Source organism: Orbicella franksi, chromosome 15 (genome assembly GCF_964199315.1).
Source record: "Orbicella franksi chromosome 15, jaOrbFran1.1, whole genome shotgun sequence".
Taxonomy (NCBI): Eukaryota; Metazoa; Cnidaria; class Anthozoa; order Scleractinia; family Merulinidae; genus Orbicella; species Orbicella franksi.
In genome coordinates this window covers 14,351,690-14,369,730 of record NC_138159.1, presented here as the reverse complement: position 1 = coordinate 14,369,730, position 18,041 = coordinate 14,351,690, and the positions used below count along the sequence as shown (strand labels likewise).

The 18,041-nt window shown below is 38.6% G+C and overlaps 2 protein-coding genes across 2 annotated transcripts in view; both read right to left on the bottom strand.

Moving 5' to 3' along the window:
* LOC145470141 (protein sidekick-1-like) overlaps nucleotides 1-11,521 on the bottom strand; it is a 37,248-nt gene extending 25,727 nt beyond the window's left edge. Inside the window, exons 1-3 of the mRNA XM_081453981.1 lie at nucleotides 11,029-11,521; nucleotides 9,213-9,893; nucleotides 8,296-8,414 (exon numbers count right to left, since the gene is read on the bottom strand). Coding sequence (XP_081310107.1) covers nucleotides 8,296-8,414; nucleotides 9,213-9,893; nucleotides 11,029-11,224 — 996 coding nt within the window. The 5' untranslated portion in view covers nucleotides 11,225-11,521. The remainder of the gene's footprint in view (nucleotides 1-8,295; nucleotides 8,415-9,212; nucleotides 9,894-11,028) is intronic.
* Nucleotides 11,522-12,031: 510 nt separating this feature from the next.
* The window catches only part of LOC145469244 (uncharacterized), a 43,202-nt gene continuing 37,192 nt past the window's right edge, over nucleotides 12,032-18,041 (bottom strand). Inside the window, exons 28-30 of the mRNA XM_081452933.1 lie at nucleotides 17,483-17,593; nucleotides 13,810-14,043; nucleotides 12,032-12,927 (exon numbers count right to left, since the gene is read on the bottom strand). Of these exons, the coding sequence (XP_081309059.1) occupies nucleotides 12,605-12,927; nucleotides 13,810-14,043; nucleotides 17,483-17,593 (668 nt within the window). The 3' untranslated portion in view covers nucleotides 12,032-12,604. The remainder of the gene's footprint in view (nucleotides 12,928-13,809; nucleotides 14,044-17,482; nucleotides 17,594-18,041) is intronic.

Below are 18,041 nucleotides of genomic sequence, written 5' to 3'. Positions count from 1 at the left end.
TGAAGTATTGATCAACTTTTTTCATAGAGTGAATTGTTCCTTTGAAATAACAGAAAATAGGGAGAAAAAACATTTACCACAAGATAGAGGTTGACATTTTAAATTCATCATAAAAACATTCATGCCAAAGGAATACTACATTGCATAACATAAAACAAGGCTTCTGACATCTTTTAGGCTATGTTTACAAAGTCACAGTTTCCTTCTTTTTCCAAAACTGTACGGAATCCAAACAGTACAAACATTTTGGACCCCTGACAAAACATTCACTGTAAACAATATTCAAAATTTTACTTTTTCTTTTTGTGATAAAAAAACTGTACTGTAAAAAAAAAATTCATAGGGGCCTGTTGAAATTGAAAGGCCTATCTAGTACCATAGTTCCCATAACACATCATAAGTTAATAAATTATTGTTCTGGTACTACATGTATGTAAACATAGCCTTTTCTTTTTATGATGAAATCTTATAGCTGCTGTATTGAACAATAAGTATCAACCTAGCAATCTGAGATATTTAAATTTGATGCTAATTCACTAACACAGGTACAGTGTAGGTGATACTTCAAAGCATTAAAAAATAATGTTTAAAGTGGTTGAATTTAAACCAGAAAGCTGCCAGAGCATATCAAAGTGTTGAAGGTCACCATGTTAGACTGTAATGCACCAGGGGCCCATTTCTCAAAGGTTCCAAGAAGTTTTCACACCCAGAAAGCCATACGAAAATCTGAAATCTTATGCTTACAGAGCTGTTTTAATCGCTTATTCTCAATATGAACAGAGGTTTCCTTCACACAAGAAGTTTCAGGCATATAGAGCTCTCAGTTTTTAGACACAGCTCAATTAAAGATGGCTTTGTGGGCCCGAAAAGTTTCAAGGGCCTTCAAGAAATGGGCCTTGGACCCTTATAGAGTCATAAGTACTGTAGACTTCTCAGTGGCTGATTTTTTCCTGATCAAGCATCAATGCCAAGGAGAATGCATGTATTGACCACTCTAAATTTTACTTCATCCTACAAGTAACATAAAACATTTCGTTAAATAAGATAAGTTATGTCTTAGTATGAATCAGCAAATTCTGTGTATGATATCAATCAGTGAATTTTACATTGGAGTTATTATTTTGTTTGTTATCATTCCAGTTTATACTGTGACCTTTGAAATCGGACTGTAGCCGGTCATGTTGACTGGCCAAAGTAATTTTAGCTCTGTCACGTCTCATTTCTGACCAGTCAGGATATTTATGCAAAAATCAAGTACATGTAATGTGAGCCAAATTAAACCCACAAATAGAGTTTGTTTGTTCCAGTCACTGCTAGACCATTTAAAAATTGGCTTAATATTTTTCTGAACAGATTCAACCCCAGTCACTCAAATGGCATTCCTATTGATCTTGAACGCATGACAAACAGCAAGCGAATGGTCTTTAGCCGTTCGAACAGATACATGTATGCATTGGTGTATGTTTTCATTAGAGGTCATAATAAAAAAGAGATTTAAAACTCTCAGATTTACAGTTGGGGATTTGATTGTTTATTCAAGAATGAACAACGTGACTGTCTCAACATGACATGACTGGTCAACATGACCGGCGAGTGAAGTTTTTGGCCAGTCAAGTCACCATTCCGGCCAGACATTGCCCGTTGACCGGCCATTATTTTGAGCCCTGAATATTCATCAATCAAACAGATCTTACATCTACATCTGTGGCTACTGTGTGACAAAAACTTTGCATCTCTGATTGGAAGGCACTGAATGTCAGAGGATGTAGAAGAACTAAACTCAAAATGTGTGGCAGTAAATATTCAATGTTCACTATCTTCTACATCGTAATATTCATGCACAATAAATCAAACTCCTATCAAACAATGTTTAAATAATAAGTCAAGTTATTTGCAGGCACAATTTGATTGTTTCTTACACGCACTTATGCTCTATTGGTGGACAAAGGTACAGCTGATGTCATAAATGTTTGTTTTTGTTTCTTTGTTATGTATTACGAAGCAGATAGATTCTACGTTGTCGCGCATCTGTTCAGTAAATAGATCACAGAAGACATCAAAACGTGGTAAGAACATCAGTAACACACGCCTGAAAAATTCACAGATTCTGTGACACACTCTGGTAATGGGTTATGTGAATATTTTTTGTTTTTACCACATTTTGGTGTTATCTGTGATCTACTCAGGGCAGGAAAAAACCAGGTCTGATTTCCTCAGCCAAGTAAATTTTGCTCTTGGGCAAGTGAAAATAGAAGTTCAGTGGCCCGGTGGGCAAGTGAAATTACCATGTAGCCTCAGTAGTCTTGTGAGTCTGACTAAAAATGCCAGCTTGATAAATGATAATTTCCAGTCATTCCATTTCAAAACTTAAGACCTAAAGATTAGTTAATTATTAGGTTGAAAGCAAGAATTAGTTAGGAATCCGAGCGTACTTCATTCGTACTTCATACTGGCCATCACACTGGCAACCAATATTTAAATGGGGGCAAGTGAAAACTGAAATTGACTGGCCCAGTGGGCAAGTGACTTACAATTTTTTTTCCTGCCCTGCTACAGATGAATGAACAGATGCATGACACATGAAACCTGCATGTATTTGGTAAGAGCCCAATTTCGTACAAGTAAAATGTACAGCTGTAACAGGTCTCTAAAATGCTGTCTGGTCATCCCAGGGTAAGGCAATTGATTGAAATTGATCCATAAATTGATATAAATCAATAAATCGAAATTAATGTAAATGTTATCAGTGCTATCAATCAATTGAAAGAAATTCATACTCACATGCTAGAGAAGTTTCAAGTTATCAATTTGATTTTACCAAATTTATCAGTCATTAGAGAATCAATTGAAAGTTGGCCTCTCTTTGTTAGTTCACATAAACTGTAGAAAAATTGTGTCCCTCAACACAATGTTTGATTGTAACTTTTTTATGTAGATTTCAATGGCACTACCAAAGACCCCCAAAATATAGTCCCTGATACATGTATGCCAGCAAAATATTCTGTTTACAAGATACAATGTTATGTTTTTATGCAATTGTATTCATGATTTCGTATTTCACTTTATATCTTTTGTTCATTTCTTCCTTATTAAATGTTGCTTAAAAGATAAGCTAGTATCAGCAAAATTGATAATGTTTATTGAAAATTTCATCACAATCGATTACTCATGACGAATTCTTTTATTGATTTCTGATATCATTGACTAATTCCTATTGATTGTTATGAAATAATCGATTGACTATACTGTGTCGTCCAAGACAAGTAGATTTTCCTGCCTGGGCAAGTTACTCTTCCTTTTTTTTTTTCAAGTCCTGTGTAGTTTTCATGACAGTTTGAGGTACATGTATACCTCTTTATAAAGTATCGTGGTGTTTTTTTTGTGAAAGAAAATTTCAACTCATTTAGCTTACTATCAGCACCAGTGGGTGCAATGTCCATGTACAGTTGTGTAGCATATTGTAACTTGCATGTAGGTACAACTGTAGATACTTGAGTAACTTCAGAATACTTACACTAGCATAAGAGAAATTTCTCTGCTGAAGATGGCACATTACATTTTAGCTTACTAGCATTCACATCAGAGGGCAACATAACCTTACAAGAGAATGCATCAGCCAATAAGCCAATAACAAATGTCGCATGCTCATACTCGGTTATCGAGAACAGATAATAACAGATAATAAAGCCCTTTATGCACAGCAGGTAAACATCAACAAAGTCGATTCCACAAGCAATGTAACTTCTCCTTGATAATGACACATTCACAACCAAAGGCAAAACGAAATGTATACGTATCTTGACGTTACTTTACTAAACTCGTTCAATTTATGCAAAACTTGCTTACCTGTTGTTGTTGCCTGTGATCGCTATCTTCAGCTTCTGGGTAAGGGAAAACCTTGCCTTGAAACCGTGCACGATGACGAAGCGAAGGTAGAGTGGATTTTGGCCCCTAAAACAGAGCTCGAGTTCGATGCAGGTTCCAACGAACTGCCAAACATGGCGGGAGAACCGAGAGGACCTGGTACCTAACATGAAGACCGCTGATTCCTGTTTGTTGGAGATCGGGCACTCACAAGGCTGGTATGCTCTTACAAAGGGACTGGGATAACAGTGACGGCAATGAAAGCACAGAACGGTAGAAATCACCAAAAAAAAACAAACAAAACACAAAACAAAACAAAAAAACAAAATGCCATCAGTCCGGGATCGTTATCAGATTTGATAACCATGTGACGTCACAACATGGCGGCCATTTCAAAAACCGGGAATTTTCGTATTCACTTCGCTTTGCTCGTTATTTGTTCGATTATACTCGGGTAATTTACCCATAATTCTATTCGATAATTACCAGAAAAGAGGGAGCCTCGCGTGTTTTGAAGATGGCGGTTGAAGACCAGCGTAAACGATGTAAAATGCTACTCGTAAAGTGAAACAGCGCTTGCAATTTTGCATCCAAACCAGGTATGTTTTTCATTTTGTCATTAGATTTAAGTTACTTGGAGATTTTTGCGAAAATCACAAAAAATATGTCGTTAATCTTCACGCCATATTCTTGGGATTTAACGTGTTTGTAGTGTTGTGCACGATCTGTGAAAAAAGTGCGCGGGGGTATTTTGATTTGCGATGTGTTGTTCGTAACGGCGGCCATATTTACAGCTGTAACTGATGTGTTCCTAGGTATTGAGATGGCGGATGCTGGTACCCATATAATCAAAATAGCAACTAAGTAATGTAAGTAACTTACGTAAATCATCTAAGCCCCTTCAGAAAAAATTATAGCTCTTAGTGAGTCGCTCGATTCATGGTACGGCAGTCCAGGTGGTCGGGAAACCACTTGCGAATCTAACATTAGTCGTTTATTTTCTTTTGAAGGGTTACCAAGAGTTCAAAATCAAGGGGCCAGAAGGAACTCCTTTTCATGTCCTTCCTGAAAATTGGAAACAAAGACCCGTTCGCACTTCGTTGTGTTTTGCTGGAAATTAGAGAAATACCCGAGACACTTCTAGACGTGCCACAGTCTGGTATCCAAGAGCGCTAAGCAAAATTACACTTTGAGAGAAGTTGCTGGAAGACAGATAGGCCCGGTGCAATACTTCTTAAACAGGGAACTAAAACACCTTTCGGACTGCCGGAAAATCGGCAATCACATTAAAGGGTAAGTTGCCTATATTTTAGAGTCAATTTTAACAACTCGCGGTCCTGAAATATTTTCCGGAAATGCCGGCCAAAATAGGTCAGTTTTCTGGCACACCAATCGTTATATAATGAAGCTTATTGTTGGATTTAGCGAGTGAACTATGGTACGAAAACATATTACGTGAATTATAGTTTCTTTTATATGAATCGGTCATTAAAAGCTTTTTTCCATATCACCGAATGCACAACAATAGACTACTGATCTACAACTAAAACAATTTTTTTCCGGAAATGCCAAGACTTCCAAGTTTACTGTCACATCTCACGACATAAAGTGCTGCATGTACCCATTCCACTGAACGGAGGTGTATCACAAATTAAAGTAAATATACCTGCTATATTTTTGTTGTTGTGCCAGAACCATATCAGGCGAGCCCACAACGAAGATGGAAACGAAATGTACAGCACGGCAGAGGGGATTGAATTAGCAATCGCGGAAATGGAATTAGGCGAGGGATGGGATATGGCCATCGAGGTAAGCTATTTTATCTTCAGTATATCTGGACAGAGAGTCGACAGAGGGAGGGTCGCGAACTGTTTCGATACTTTTATTTCTATTTCATAGTAATGAATCATAGTAGGAGATGTTTCGGTCCTAACCACGCTTCGCTCATGCAAATTGAACGAAACTCAGTTACAGCTCTCCGCTTGGAATATAGAAGCAACTTGTTTAGTGTCAATTTGTGAACTCAAGATGTATTTACTGTTAGTGTTTTGTTTATATTTTATACAGACTGTTGAACAGCCAGCTTCACCAACTACCAAGAAAATGAAGACTGAGTGAGAAGCTATCATATTAGTATCAATAAACAACGCTTTTGTGAACAGAATAACTGTTGTCTACCTTCGTGTGTTTTTACTCGGAACAAATATTATGCGGTGTCGATCTGAAAATGAAACTTTTCTTAGTAGCTTTTGGACAAAGACAGTTTTCTTCCATACATCTCTGTTTCTATTCCATAATTCAGTAACCTATTGTGAAGCAAACATACAATTAATTAAATGAAATTGCATTGTGATGTTGTCAAAAAAGTAACTCCTTTCATCGCAGCGCCCCGTCGACCGCCATATTGAATTATACACTGTTGCTACCAAATAATGTCACGTGAACGAAAACTTGTGTAGCGATTGGTTAATGGTTTGTTTTGGTCGAGGTTATCAAATCTGATAACGATCCCGGACTGGTCATTTTGGGTACCGAAAAAAAGTCAGCTATCATTTTCGGAAAGGCGATAAGTCCTAACGTTTTCGGGAATGGACAAAAAAGCCCTAATAAGTACGAGATACTCAAGCTCCTCTAGAATAACCGAACAGATAATTTTTTTTTTGCGCAACCTAAAATTAACCTACAGAGCTCTGAAAGTACACCAGATAGCCTAAAACAGCGTTTCAAAGCATTCGAGAGAAAACGGTCGTTGGGCCGGCTGTGTCCCTTATGGTTCCCTGCCTAACCTAACTCGCGTCAGTTCAAACTCGGTCACCGGGGCTCTTTCCGTCTTGAGCTCACACAACACGTGACGCTTTCATGGTCCTTCATGAATAAATACGTACGTGTCCGAGAATTAATTTTTCTCTTTTCTAGAGACGTGAGCTTGGGACGCCTGCATGTGCAGTAACAATTCTAGTTTTATTTTGTCGTTGTGGATGCGCGGAAAGTTCACAAGAAGACAGCTTAGTGCGGTGTCGATCAATGCAGCGATTTAGTTTGGTGCATACCTTCTAACCCAACTTCAATTTAAAGCAAACTATAGCACACACTTGGATTTTAGAGAAGTTCAAATGCTTCAACGTAAAAGGCACCTTAATGGAGGCTTCACGGTAGGTTTACGGAGCTTTAGGGCGGTGTTATATTTTAACTTTACGCGCCTTTAAAAGGTCCCATTTACATGTTCTCGGTTACCCGAGACAACTCTTCCTCTCTCTCTCCCCCCCCCCCCCCCCCGTCCCCCCAAGTTTAACCTGGCCGGGCTAACTTTTCATTTATTTCTTTGCAAAATCCAACCAACCGTTTACAAGAGGATAGCGAACCTGTCGGTAACTTGGAATTTACATCATTTCAACAGTCTCCGTTGGTTGAACCGTTACACCAGAGTTATATTAAATAAGCCCACTTTTCCGTTACGTGGTTTTTCCAGGGTTTAGGCAGGCCTTCTCTTAAATTTAGATCTTTTTGTTCTAAGAGTCTCCATTTTACATTAACGTGGTCTTAACAGTTTTTCGAAAAGCCCCCATTATCTCATTTAGATTGTTTTTATAGCCTTTGTAAGGTCCCCCTTTTTAATTTACATGTTTTTAACAGGCTATTTACAGCCCCCCACTGCACCCGTGCGACTTCTAGGTTTTCCATTTACATGGTTTTTACATGTTTCTTACAGGCCCCCTTTTTTTCATTGACATGGTTTTTATATGTTTCTTACAGGCCCCCTTTTTTCATTGACATGGTTTTTACATGTTTCTTACAGGCCCCCTTTTTTCATTGACATGGTTTTTACATGTTTCTTACAGGCCCCCTTTTTTTCATTGACATGGTTTTTATATGTTTCTTACAGGCCCCCTTTTTTCATTGACATGGTTTTTACATGTTTCTTACAGGCCCCCTTTTTTCATTGACATGGTTTTTACATGTTTCTTACAGGCCCCCTTTTTTCATTGACATGGTTTTTACATGTTTCTTACAGGCCCCCTTTTTTCATTCACATGGTTTTTACAGGGTTACAAACATAACATTTCCAGACTTTTTACAGCATTCGCTTGAATTATTTACACGTTTCTTACATGGTTTAGCAAAGCAATTTACATGTTTTTTACAAAGGCAGATACTGTAAAAGTGCGTAAAACATTTTACAGGTTTTTACATGTTCTTCAAATGATCATTGTCGACAAAAACAATGTAAATCACTATTTACAGAACATTTACATGCTGTACTAAAAGCTGTAAATTTCCTCTAAATTTATTTTACAAAACCCTAACATGTAAATTGTAATTTACAAAGAATGTAAATCAATATTTACATGCTGTAAATTAAAATTGACATGCCCATGTAAATTTTCAACTTTTCCAGTGTATTGGAAGCAGGTGACTAACACATGTACACACCTGAGCCTCAATCCAATGCGACTTGTTCGTAAACAATTCCGAACCTATTACCGTCAACTCTGTGTGAAATGTTTCACCAGTCAATTCTACACTGACGCTGACTTGAAGGTTAGCATCGCCTGAAAGACGAAAGAAAGAAAAACAATCTCTTTATCTCCCTCGCGGGATAACCATTAAAAAAATAGTGTCTGCTACTTTCTGGCTAATGAGGCCCTAGGTCGAACCTAAAAAAGAAGATTTCCACAAGTTTGTGCAGGACAACTGTTTTATCGTTCAACAAACAATTTCATTAGTACAGCTTAATAGCAGAAAATGTTAATCTCACTATACTTTACGTTTCGCAAGAGGCCGGTCACATCAATCTTCTTTAACACCTTTCCAAGTATTGCAAGCTACCTTAATTTTACGATATATATCTGTCATGCACGTTTAAAAAGGACTTCCTGGCCATTGGGCTTATTTTCTGAAGAGTAATATTTTATATTCCTCATTCGCGGGGTTGTGCGTAAGTGTTGACGGAGTTTTATGACTATTTTAATAGTATGTGGGAAATCTCTAAGAGCAAACAACTTGGATCTATGTGTAAGAAAGATTTATGTTAGAGGCAAGTTATAGCAACTCTGCGACACCACAGCCAAGATGGGTGCTCTTCTGGAAGCAAGGATCCGCGTGCCAGAGGAGACACGAGGCGCAGTTTTAGCTAAAAAGAGAGTTTACAATATTTGCAGCGGAATAGAGTAAGCTGACAAAACGGAGATTGGTGTCTTTAAGTTAGTCAGAGCGTTCATAGCTCAAAGGGAGGGACTCTTGTCCTGTTTGGGTCTATACCATGGAGTGTCCCAGCCCAATTTTCCAACATGGTGCGGATAAGTTGAAGCCTATAAACAACCTTCAAATACAGGAAAGGCCATGCTTACCTTTGTAGTATCTAAACAATTTGTCCACCTGAGACGTAGAAAGAGATACTCCGAAAACCGTGACGTCATCGATGGAAGCTGTCGGTAAAGTTGAAGAGCCTAACGTGATGGCGCTACTCGGTAAGTTAGGATAGGAACCGTCGGTGCAAAAACGTGTCATATCTGTTATGATGTTTCCGTCACGATAGGCAGTGATCGAAGTCAGAACATGATTAATAGCTGACCATGTAAATATTAAGTGTGTCCAAATCCGTTGAGGAACTCCAAACTTAACTAAACACATCGTTGTATCAACCCTTGTACTGAAAGTCAGCTCTTCCCTACTTCCGTCCTCCTGGTGAAGATGAATGCCTCTGTCTAAGTTCTCTTGATCCCCAGCAGCCAGGAACGTCTGACTAACACCAGTGCTCTGATAGAGGAGCCACAGACTGACAGTGACAGCAGCGTGATGTGAGGGTCTTGATAAATAATAGCTTGTGTCGTGAGCTAGTAGAATGGGACCAGATCCTCCTTCAGTCTTCACCGCTTGGCCTCGCATGCCTCCAGTTGTCTGCAAGAAACTACTTTGTTGAGCCCAAGTCGTTCCTTGTTGATCTTTGATATCGTCTTTGTCGTCAAACGTCCATAGATACTTGGCATCTTTTATCAGCTCCTCCGCTTCGAATACGTCATAGCTATAACCTATAGATCAGTGTAACAGAGCGAAAGCTACTAAGTAGTGGGCTAGGATGGTCCACTAAGAGTCCTACAAATGTTTAGTTTGGCTTATTTATATTGGCAAGAGACAGAAAAGTTGTGAAAAAATAGGACCAGTTAAACCATCAATAATTTCATAGTGGACATTGTTGCTCCGTTCGGACCAGGTGACTTGGGATTTGTCGCGTAAATAACTGGTTTAAATTATGATTCATCTTTGTTTGAATAAATTTTAATATTATGTGAAATCGTATGAAATATCAGACTCCTCCCCGCCCGATCGCTTTGCTCTTCGCCACTCGCGCGAGTGACTCAAAGGTGAAGCAGCTCGCAAGCTACAGAAAGATCTGTCATTGAGTTTTGCTATTGAAAAACGTCAAGGTCTTAAAAGGTCTTATATGGGATGAAACTAAAACCTTTGCGGGAAGGATAGACAATTTTTCATTATAGAACATGGTAGCGTCACATTGCAATACATTTTTCGAATTACCAATCAGTTTTAACTCAAAACCATTTCCAGTAGTCGACACTGGATTGACCATTAAAGGCACTTACTATCGAAGTTAAACAATTTCCAAGTCCCGCTATTTCGAACTGTTTTTATTTTCCCCTGAAGGTTCTAAATATCGGGGTTCAACTGTAATAGATATCTGGATCGATTACTACTAAAATTGTTTAATAGTTAGAGTGTTAGGCCTACAGGGTTTTTTGTCGTGACTTAAGATGTTCGAACTAGTTGCGAGACATTTTATTCGTAGAACTTCTCTCCCCACCTAACTTGGGAGACTTCTACATGTACGCACGCCACTGCTACCAGTGGACCATGGGTCAATACCAGTCAGGAATTTCCTGGTCTGCAGAGATTTGATATAGTTACAATTTGGGATCTAGATATTGAGAGATTCCAGAGTAGTTTTCAATTGAGTGTCGTAAGACCAAAATCAAACCAGTTACAAACCAATTAGACCACTCAGCCGATCTCAAACCGTACTAAAACCAAATCCAATATAATTGCCTAGTTACTTTCGACAGTTAATTAAAACCGCTCTATATAGCAGATCTAAACCTATTTTAATAGTTACAAGTAGGTTAAAACTTGGTAGAATTTAAGAATTGTCACCGTCGCATTCGTAGAACTCCACTCTCATGGATATGTGGTCGGACCAGGTCTGTGGTAGTACCCGGATGTAGCGCGCAAAAATTACAGGATTTATTGTGTTGTAAACAATTGTGTCTTCATCCCAGTTCGCACTGAAAATCTGAGGAGGTAAAATAATATGATATTCTGCAAGTATTATTTCAGAGATATGGGCCATGCAAGCCCCGGGAGGTACTCCCACATATTGGCTCTATAGGTATGTTCCGCGGGATAGTGTAGGGCTTTGAGGTTCTCGGTCTTTGAATAGGTATCATTTTATTCCCTGTTCGCATTGTGTTCCAGGTGTGATTCTTAGATAGGGTATCAACTAAAATTGCAGTGCGTAAATTCTCAGTCAAATGGAAGACATATGATTTGTTAAAACTAAACTACAGTCGAACCTCCCGTAAGCGACCACCCAAAATGTCAAGTCGAGGTGGTCGCTTACGAGAGCTTACACCATATTGGATCAAAATTTTGCCTCGTTAGCATGTGGTAACTGCGGGGACTTACCCTATATTTTAAATGTTTTATTAGTCATGTGAAAAGTCAATTTCGAGAAAAATTCGTGGAGGTCGCTTGCGAGAGGTGTTCGCTAACAAGAGGTTCAAAATATAATGATTCGACTTGGAAACTTTTCGTATTTTGGAAAACTGGTCGCTGAGGAGAGGTGGTCGCTGAGGAGAGGTGGTCGCTGAGGAGAGGTGGTCGCTGAGGAGAGGTGGTCGCAACCGGAGGTTTGACTGTATTCATAAATTCCCAATGTTACAGAAACGAAATAAAGTTGAACCGTTCACGCTATTCTCAATTTTTGTTTTCCCTGGAATAGGGTGTCATTGCTCGGGTTTGGGGCTTAATTAGGGTATCAATTTTTATTTGATTCATCCTTAAATAGGGTCAAAGTCTAAGATCCTTCGCGATACACACGTACTCGAAATTTACGGAAGTATTGGAGGGAGGGGGGAGGGGGGGGGAAGGAGCCCATCCTGGGCTGACAAAATTTGTTCGCTCTACCAAAACTTAGGACAAATGCAACTCCACAAAGTTTTCACTTCCGTAAACGTGTCTGCACCTATTTTACATATTTCCTAGCCACAAAATGTCAATAACATTAGATTGTCTCATTAAGCAAATGCGTTTTGTACCACCGTTTAAAACTTGGTCTGGCTATGAAATCTTGCGTGAAGTTCCTTCGCTTGACCTTACCGTTGCTTAATCTCGCTTTGAAACATAATTATGGAGTAAACGCGGAGGTGAACAATGGATGCTGTGGTGATATTAGGATTGGTCATCCTTAGTCGTAAAAGATAACGGACCAGTTAGAGAACATGTGGTTGGGACGAATGCAGGCAATTTTCTATTTTACATTAAATTGTCGCTGCGAGCCAAACGTTCAACATTCCTTACGAAGGATTTTCATTCTTATTTTCGCAAACATAAGACAAAAACAAAATCACACACCAACTCACGACGTTCTTCCGGTCCCCCAAATAGTCTTCCAAGCGTTTGCACGACTAATCTCGTCCCCAGGCCATACAATTTTTCAACCATGTATGTGTTAGCTCACCTTATCTCCACCACACTGCTTGTAAGTTTCAAAAGCGCTTCCATCCATACTGTAAGACAGCAAGTAACTTAGCACCCACTGGGGATAGCCGTGTCTTCCCTGAGTCGCCACTTTAGACAACGTAACGTTTTGTAAGAAATCAACCTGCAACCACTGGTTAACATCAAGAGCAAGTGCCGACCAGGAACCCGCATAAACTTGAGAATTCAGCCGCGCTCCACGAGGTGCGAGAGGAGAAGAGTATTCAGAAGAAGCTGTAATCTGCGAGTCAAGTATGGCGCCGCTCCCCATTCCAAGAGGTCGACAATTTCTGTCTAAGGTATAAGTGGACGAAATGATGTAAACGTTTAGTTCCTTTTAGTTCTTAGTCCATGAAACCCGTTTTAATTTGAAACTGGTATTATTACAAGAAGGAACAAACAATAAATTGTGTTTTCATATGACGTCATGGCAGCCATATTGGTGTCCCAAAACAATGAAACGGCGGCCATGTTGGTTTCCCAACCGATCCAGTGGAAGTTGACTCTTCCTTAGGTAGACAATTTCTTTTGCTGGCCACACGTGAGTGAAACTCTCAGTAGTTATTGTGCCAAGTTGGAAAGAACGCGGTTTAAATCTGTTTTAACGTACGTTTATATGGCTGCTTTGTAACATTGCGTCGCTGCCGTAGACACGTTTGTAAATGCCTTAGGCCCCGTTCACACTGCGCCGGTGTAATTTGAAAACGGAGGTTTCACTCTAAGAACGCTTCAAATGTTTTCCGTCCACACTACGCCGGAGGAATTTAAAATCGCAACAATCATCGGCCATTTTGGATTTGTGTGCGAAGAAAACTCGGTCAGGGAAATCACGTGACTATCGTGAAGCCATCGTTTTCGAAAAGCTCTCTTTTATAAATGTTTCCCGTCGACACGAAAACGAGAAGCCGGCGTTTTCATACTCCTGTGGTTTGAAGAGAGTTTTCCAAAACCTCCGTTTTCGTGACGGATAAGTGTGGACGGTAGGTCTAACCGTAGAAATAAAGCTGCGTATTCAAATTTCTCCGACGTAGCGTGGACGCTGCCCTAACAGTAAATATCAACCTGTCGATCAATATGGACACAGAAGATATCAGAGCTACTAAATTGAATTTGCTATAGATTGGATCAAAGAATTACCGAAATGAACAACACCATCTCGTTTATTTCCAAATTTACCTTCATTTGTGAGACTTTCCAACTCGCTGTGTGTTGTGTGATAACAAGATGATCGTTTTGTTGTGTCATATTGCCTGCGATCCCTGGTCAGCGCCTCTTCATAGTAACACCGCCACTGTGGAGTAGAGTAGATATGTCCTTTGTCATATCGAGCGAAGAATCGTCCCCAACAGTTACTTTTTCGTAATGGATTCCATTGAATACTACATCGTTCGTCTCTAAGCTTCTGCAACTCTGTGGTAAAACATAAGGGACAAGAATTGTTTTTCCTGATTTCTTAATTTATTGATTGAGATATCATTGAGGACGACGTCGACGCATTTCGTTCTTAATAATAGCCTTTTGTATACTAACAATACAAGGGATACACAATAATCTACGGGTGCGTTATAGACCTGACCTTTGGTGTGTCAGGTCTGGGGCTTGAATCACAAACCCAAACCCTAATAGTATCCTATATATTGTTTGTTTAAAACCTATTCTTAAACTAAGGGTAGGATTTTGTTCAGAACGTACGAACGTAAGAACGCACTAAACTCATGTTGCAATGTCACGCCAAGTCAAGCATTGAGCACGCGCGCTAAGGAAGAAGTATAAACAAGGAAAGAGCTTGATTCCTGATTCGTTGACTTCACGTTTAGTCCACTCTCTTAAAGCGCATATGACATGAAAAATAATTTTTGCTTATTTGAAAGGCCTTTCAAAATACAGAAGAATGGCGTTTTTCCATCAGTGATGACGTCATATTGTTTGCAACTAAAAATGGGAAAATACTGAATAAACAATATCTCTAGAAATATTGAAGCAGTGTTCTTCAAACTTGGCACCACAAATGTACGTCACAAAAGAAACAAAATGACACCCTTAGTGCTGTTGTCATGACAACAGTTTTGCCGCTGGTGCTGTCTTAATAAAAACTGAAATTCCCAGTTTTTGTCTTAAACTAAGAACCATCTACCCTACCCAATCTAATGATGGGAGTTAAGACAATATGGGAACTATCAACAACAACAACAACTATGTCTGTTCCAAGTAGAACCCTTTGTCTCACTTTAGAGGTTGCAAATGGGGATATTTGCTTTTTTGACAGACAGAGACTGGAGCTGAAAGAGTTGTTATGGCAACACCACTAAGGGTGTCATTTTGTTTCTTTTGTGATGTGCATTTGTGGTGCTAAGTTTCAAGAGCACTGCTTCAATATTCCTAGAGATATTGTTTATTCAGTATTTTACCATTTTTAGTTGCAAACAATATGACGTCATCACTGATCTAATTTGCATAATGGAAAAACGTCAATATCTCTAAAACGAAAAAAAGATATTTAAAAAAGAAAAGCACCATTCTTCTGTATTTTGAAAGGCCTTTCAAATAAGCGAAAAATATTTTTCATGTCAAATGCACTTTAAATGATCGCTGATCCCCCATTTTGTTTTCATAGGTCACTTCCATCATTAATGATCCAAATTTCAACAAGAAGCGGAAAAAAAAAATGAACATGAGAAATTTAAAATATTTCGCTTTTTCTTCTCAGATGTAATCGAATTTTTCTATTAATTCGAGTTTGTGTGATTCGCCACAATTCGCCTGGAGAGCTAAATCTATGTGAAAAATAGTATAAGTTAGAAAAATATTGCTAAATAGTCCCATTTTGTTGAACTGAAAGCATTCAACCTTATGAATTGATCTTCATGCTAGTTATTTCATCGCAGACAACAATGGAGCGAATGTTAAAGCTAGCTAAAGTGGTCCCTGTCTTCAAAAGTGGTGAGGATACCGACCCCAATCATTATCGTCCTATATCGCTGCTCTCTACATTTAACAGAATCCTTGAAAGACTAATGTACAAGCGTTTAAAATCGTTCTTTGAGATAAATGGTCTGCTTTATGAGTCACAGTAAGGTTTTAGAGAGAAACACTCCACACAGCATGCATTAATTGATATAGTAAATAGGATCCAAAACAACATGGACAAAGGGATGTTCTCTACTGGAGTGTTTATGGATCTGAAAAAGGCGTTTGACACGGTTGATCATGAAATCCTATTAGATAACTTGTACCGCTATGGAATCAGAGGAATTATACTAGAATGGTTCTCATCCTATCTTAAGGGAAGATCAAGTAACCCAAATCGATAGGCATGTCTCACCTAAAGAACTAAATCCTTGTGGTGTATCCCAGGGATCTGCGCTGGGTCCTTTCTTATTTCTTATTTATGTTAATGATATTCATAAATCTTCTGATAATTTTTTTTTTCTTTTTGCCGACGACATCACTATCCTATTTGCTCACAAAAATTTAAAAGTACTTGAACAAGTAGTTAACTCAGAGTTGAGTAAAGTTTCAGAGTGGTTAATGGTAAATAAGCTTACTCTAAATCTCAAAAAATCCAAATTTTGTTATCTTTTGTCCGAGCTAGAAGAAGATTGATAAGGAAATTAGTATCAAAATGTATGATAACAGTGCCAATAAGTTCTGTTCTCTAGATCGTAAAGATTTTGTGAAATTTCTGGGAATTCTTAATGATTGTAACCTTAAGTGGAAGCACCATATCGACTTTATCTCATTGAAAATAAGTAGGACTGTTGGAATTCTAGCCAGACTATGACAATTTGTTCCAACTGAAACTCTTTAAATGATTTATTGCTCGCTTATTCTGCCATATTTATCTACGGGATTTGTGTATGGGGTCGCGCAGCCAAGTCGTACATTGCCAAACTACAAAAACGAGCTCTTCGACTGATTTATTTTGCGCCCAGTGATGCTCATGCTATTCCTCTTTTCATTCAATCAAAGATGTTACCTGTAAGTAAGTAAGTAAACATGATCTATTTTGACGCGATTGTGAATCTCATGCATGATATTTGGAAAACACCAGCCCCTTCGCCTATCGGAGCTCTTTTCACTAGCATGCCGGAAAACAGAATTATCTTCAGAAAGAAGTTAAGTCAGAAATTTTCAAACGCTCTTTTTCGAGAACTGGAGCGATATTATGGAATCAAATTTCTTCAGACTGGAGAGATTTATCTAAACCAATCTTTAATAAAAAAAAAAATTCGTAGATTTTTATTTGAGACTCTTTCACATGGGGATGATTATGTTGAAGTCCACACGCTGACTCAAGTTCTTAAATTAAGTTCCTGATTAGTTCCAACCCAGAGTTTAGTTTATCTCTAGTAAATCATAGCTCCTAGTGTCAATCAAAATATGTAAATATACTTGTATTAAACGGTTTCGTAAATCCTTCTATAAGTAGTTGCATAACAATCTTATTTATGTATTAATGGTCTAATATAAATATAAATGTGGCCCGTCTAGATTAGCCCAGACTACCTGCGGGTTCGCGCTGTTGCTATTGTCAAGCTTTTTTAACTTTATGTGTATATATTTCTGTAAAATTGTAAATATGCGAGTCATAATAAAGTTGTAGTCCTAAGTTGCAGTTGGATATCGAGTTACATCATCATCCTTTCCAACCGGAGTAGGAATAACTCAAGTCGCTTGCTACAAAGCAAACGGGAATTGAGTGCCAGGGCCGATCAATCAGATCCTTCAGATTTGAACTTAGATGCCCATAGGTCTAGTGAAGTGATTGAAAGTTGGAAATTTTCAAAATGTACTCGAGCAAGTTCAAGTAAGCGATACGCTTTGTTTTGCTTGGTACTTTAAGGATTACCTTGCCGTCGCCTGCACATTTCCTCGTCTCTCCTGGTTGGATCGCAAACACATTTTCCCGCGATTTCATCGCAGCTTTCCCCTTCCAAGCAAGGTGGATCGCACAAAGAATCTGCCAGAAACGGATAGCGGACTTATTTGACTGATGAAACAGCATAAAATATAACAAGCTTGTCAAGTGGCTAAAACGAAAAAAAAATTTTTTTTTTCTTTTCTTAAATGACCACTTTGTTCAAAGGTTCAATAACAAAAATCAACCAATCAGATTGCTCTGTTGGAGAGAGCACAATCCCGAATGATCCTGCGGGACCACCGTGGAACGTTGTCTTATTGTTTCACAGCTTACTTTTCTAAAGAATAATAAACTTGAAATTAACATGAAAGATTCGTTTTTCTTTTCTCCCAACTTTCTTAGCTTTACCGTCTTTCTACACGTCAGACGTAATTAAAAGCTCAATAAACATGCATATAAGGAATACCACATAAATTTACTGCAGAATAGCTTTCATTAGAATGGACAAACACGAGGGTTTCATAAGCCTGCGTCGTAGACAGTCTAC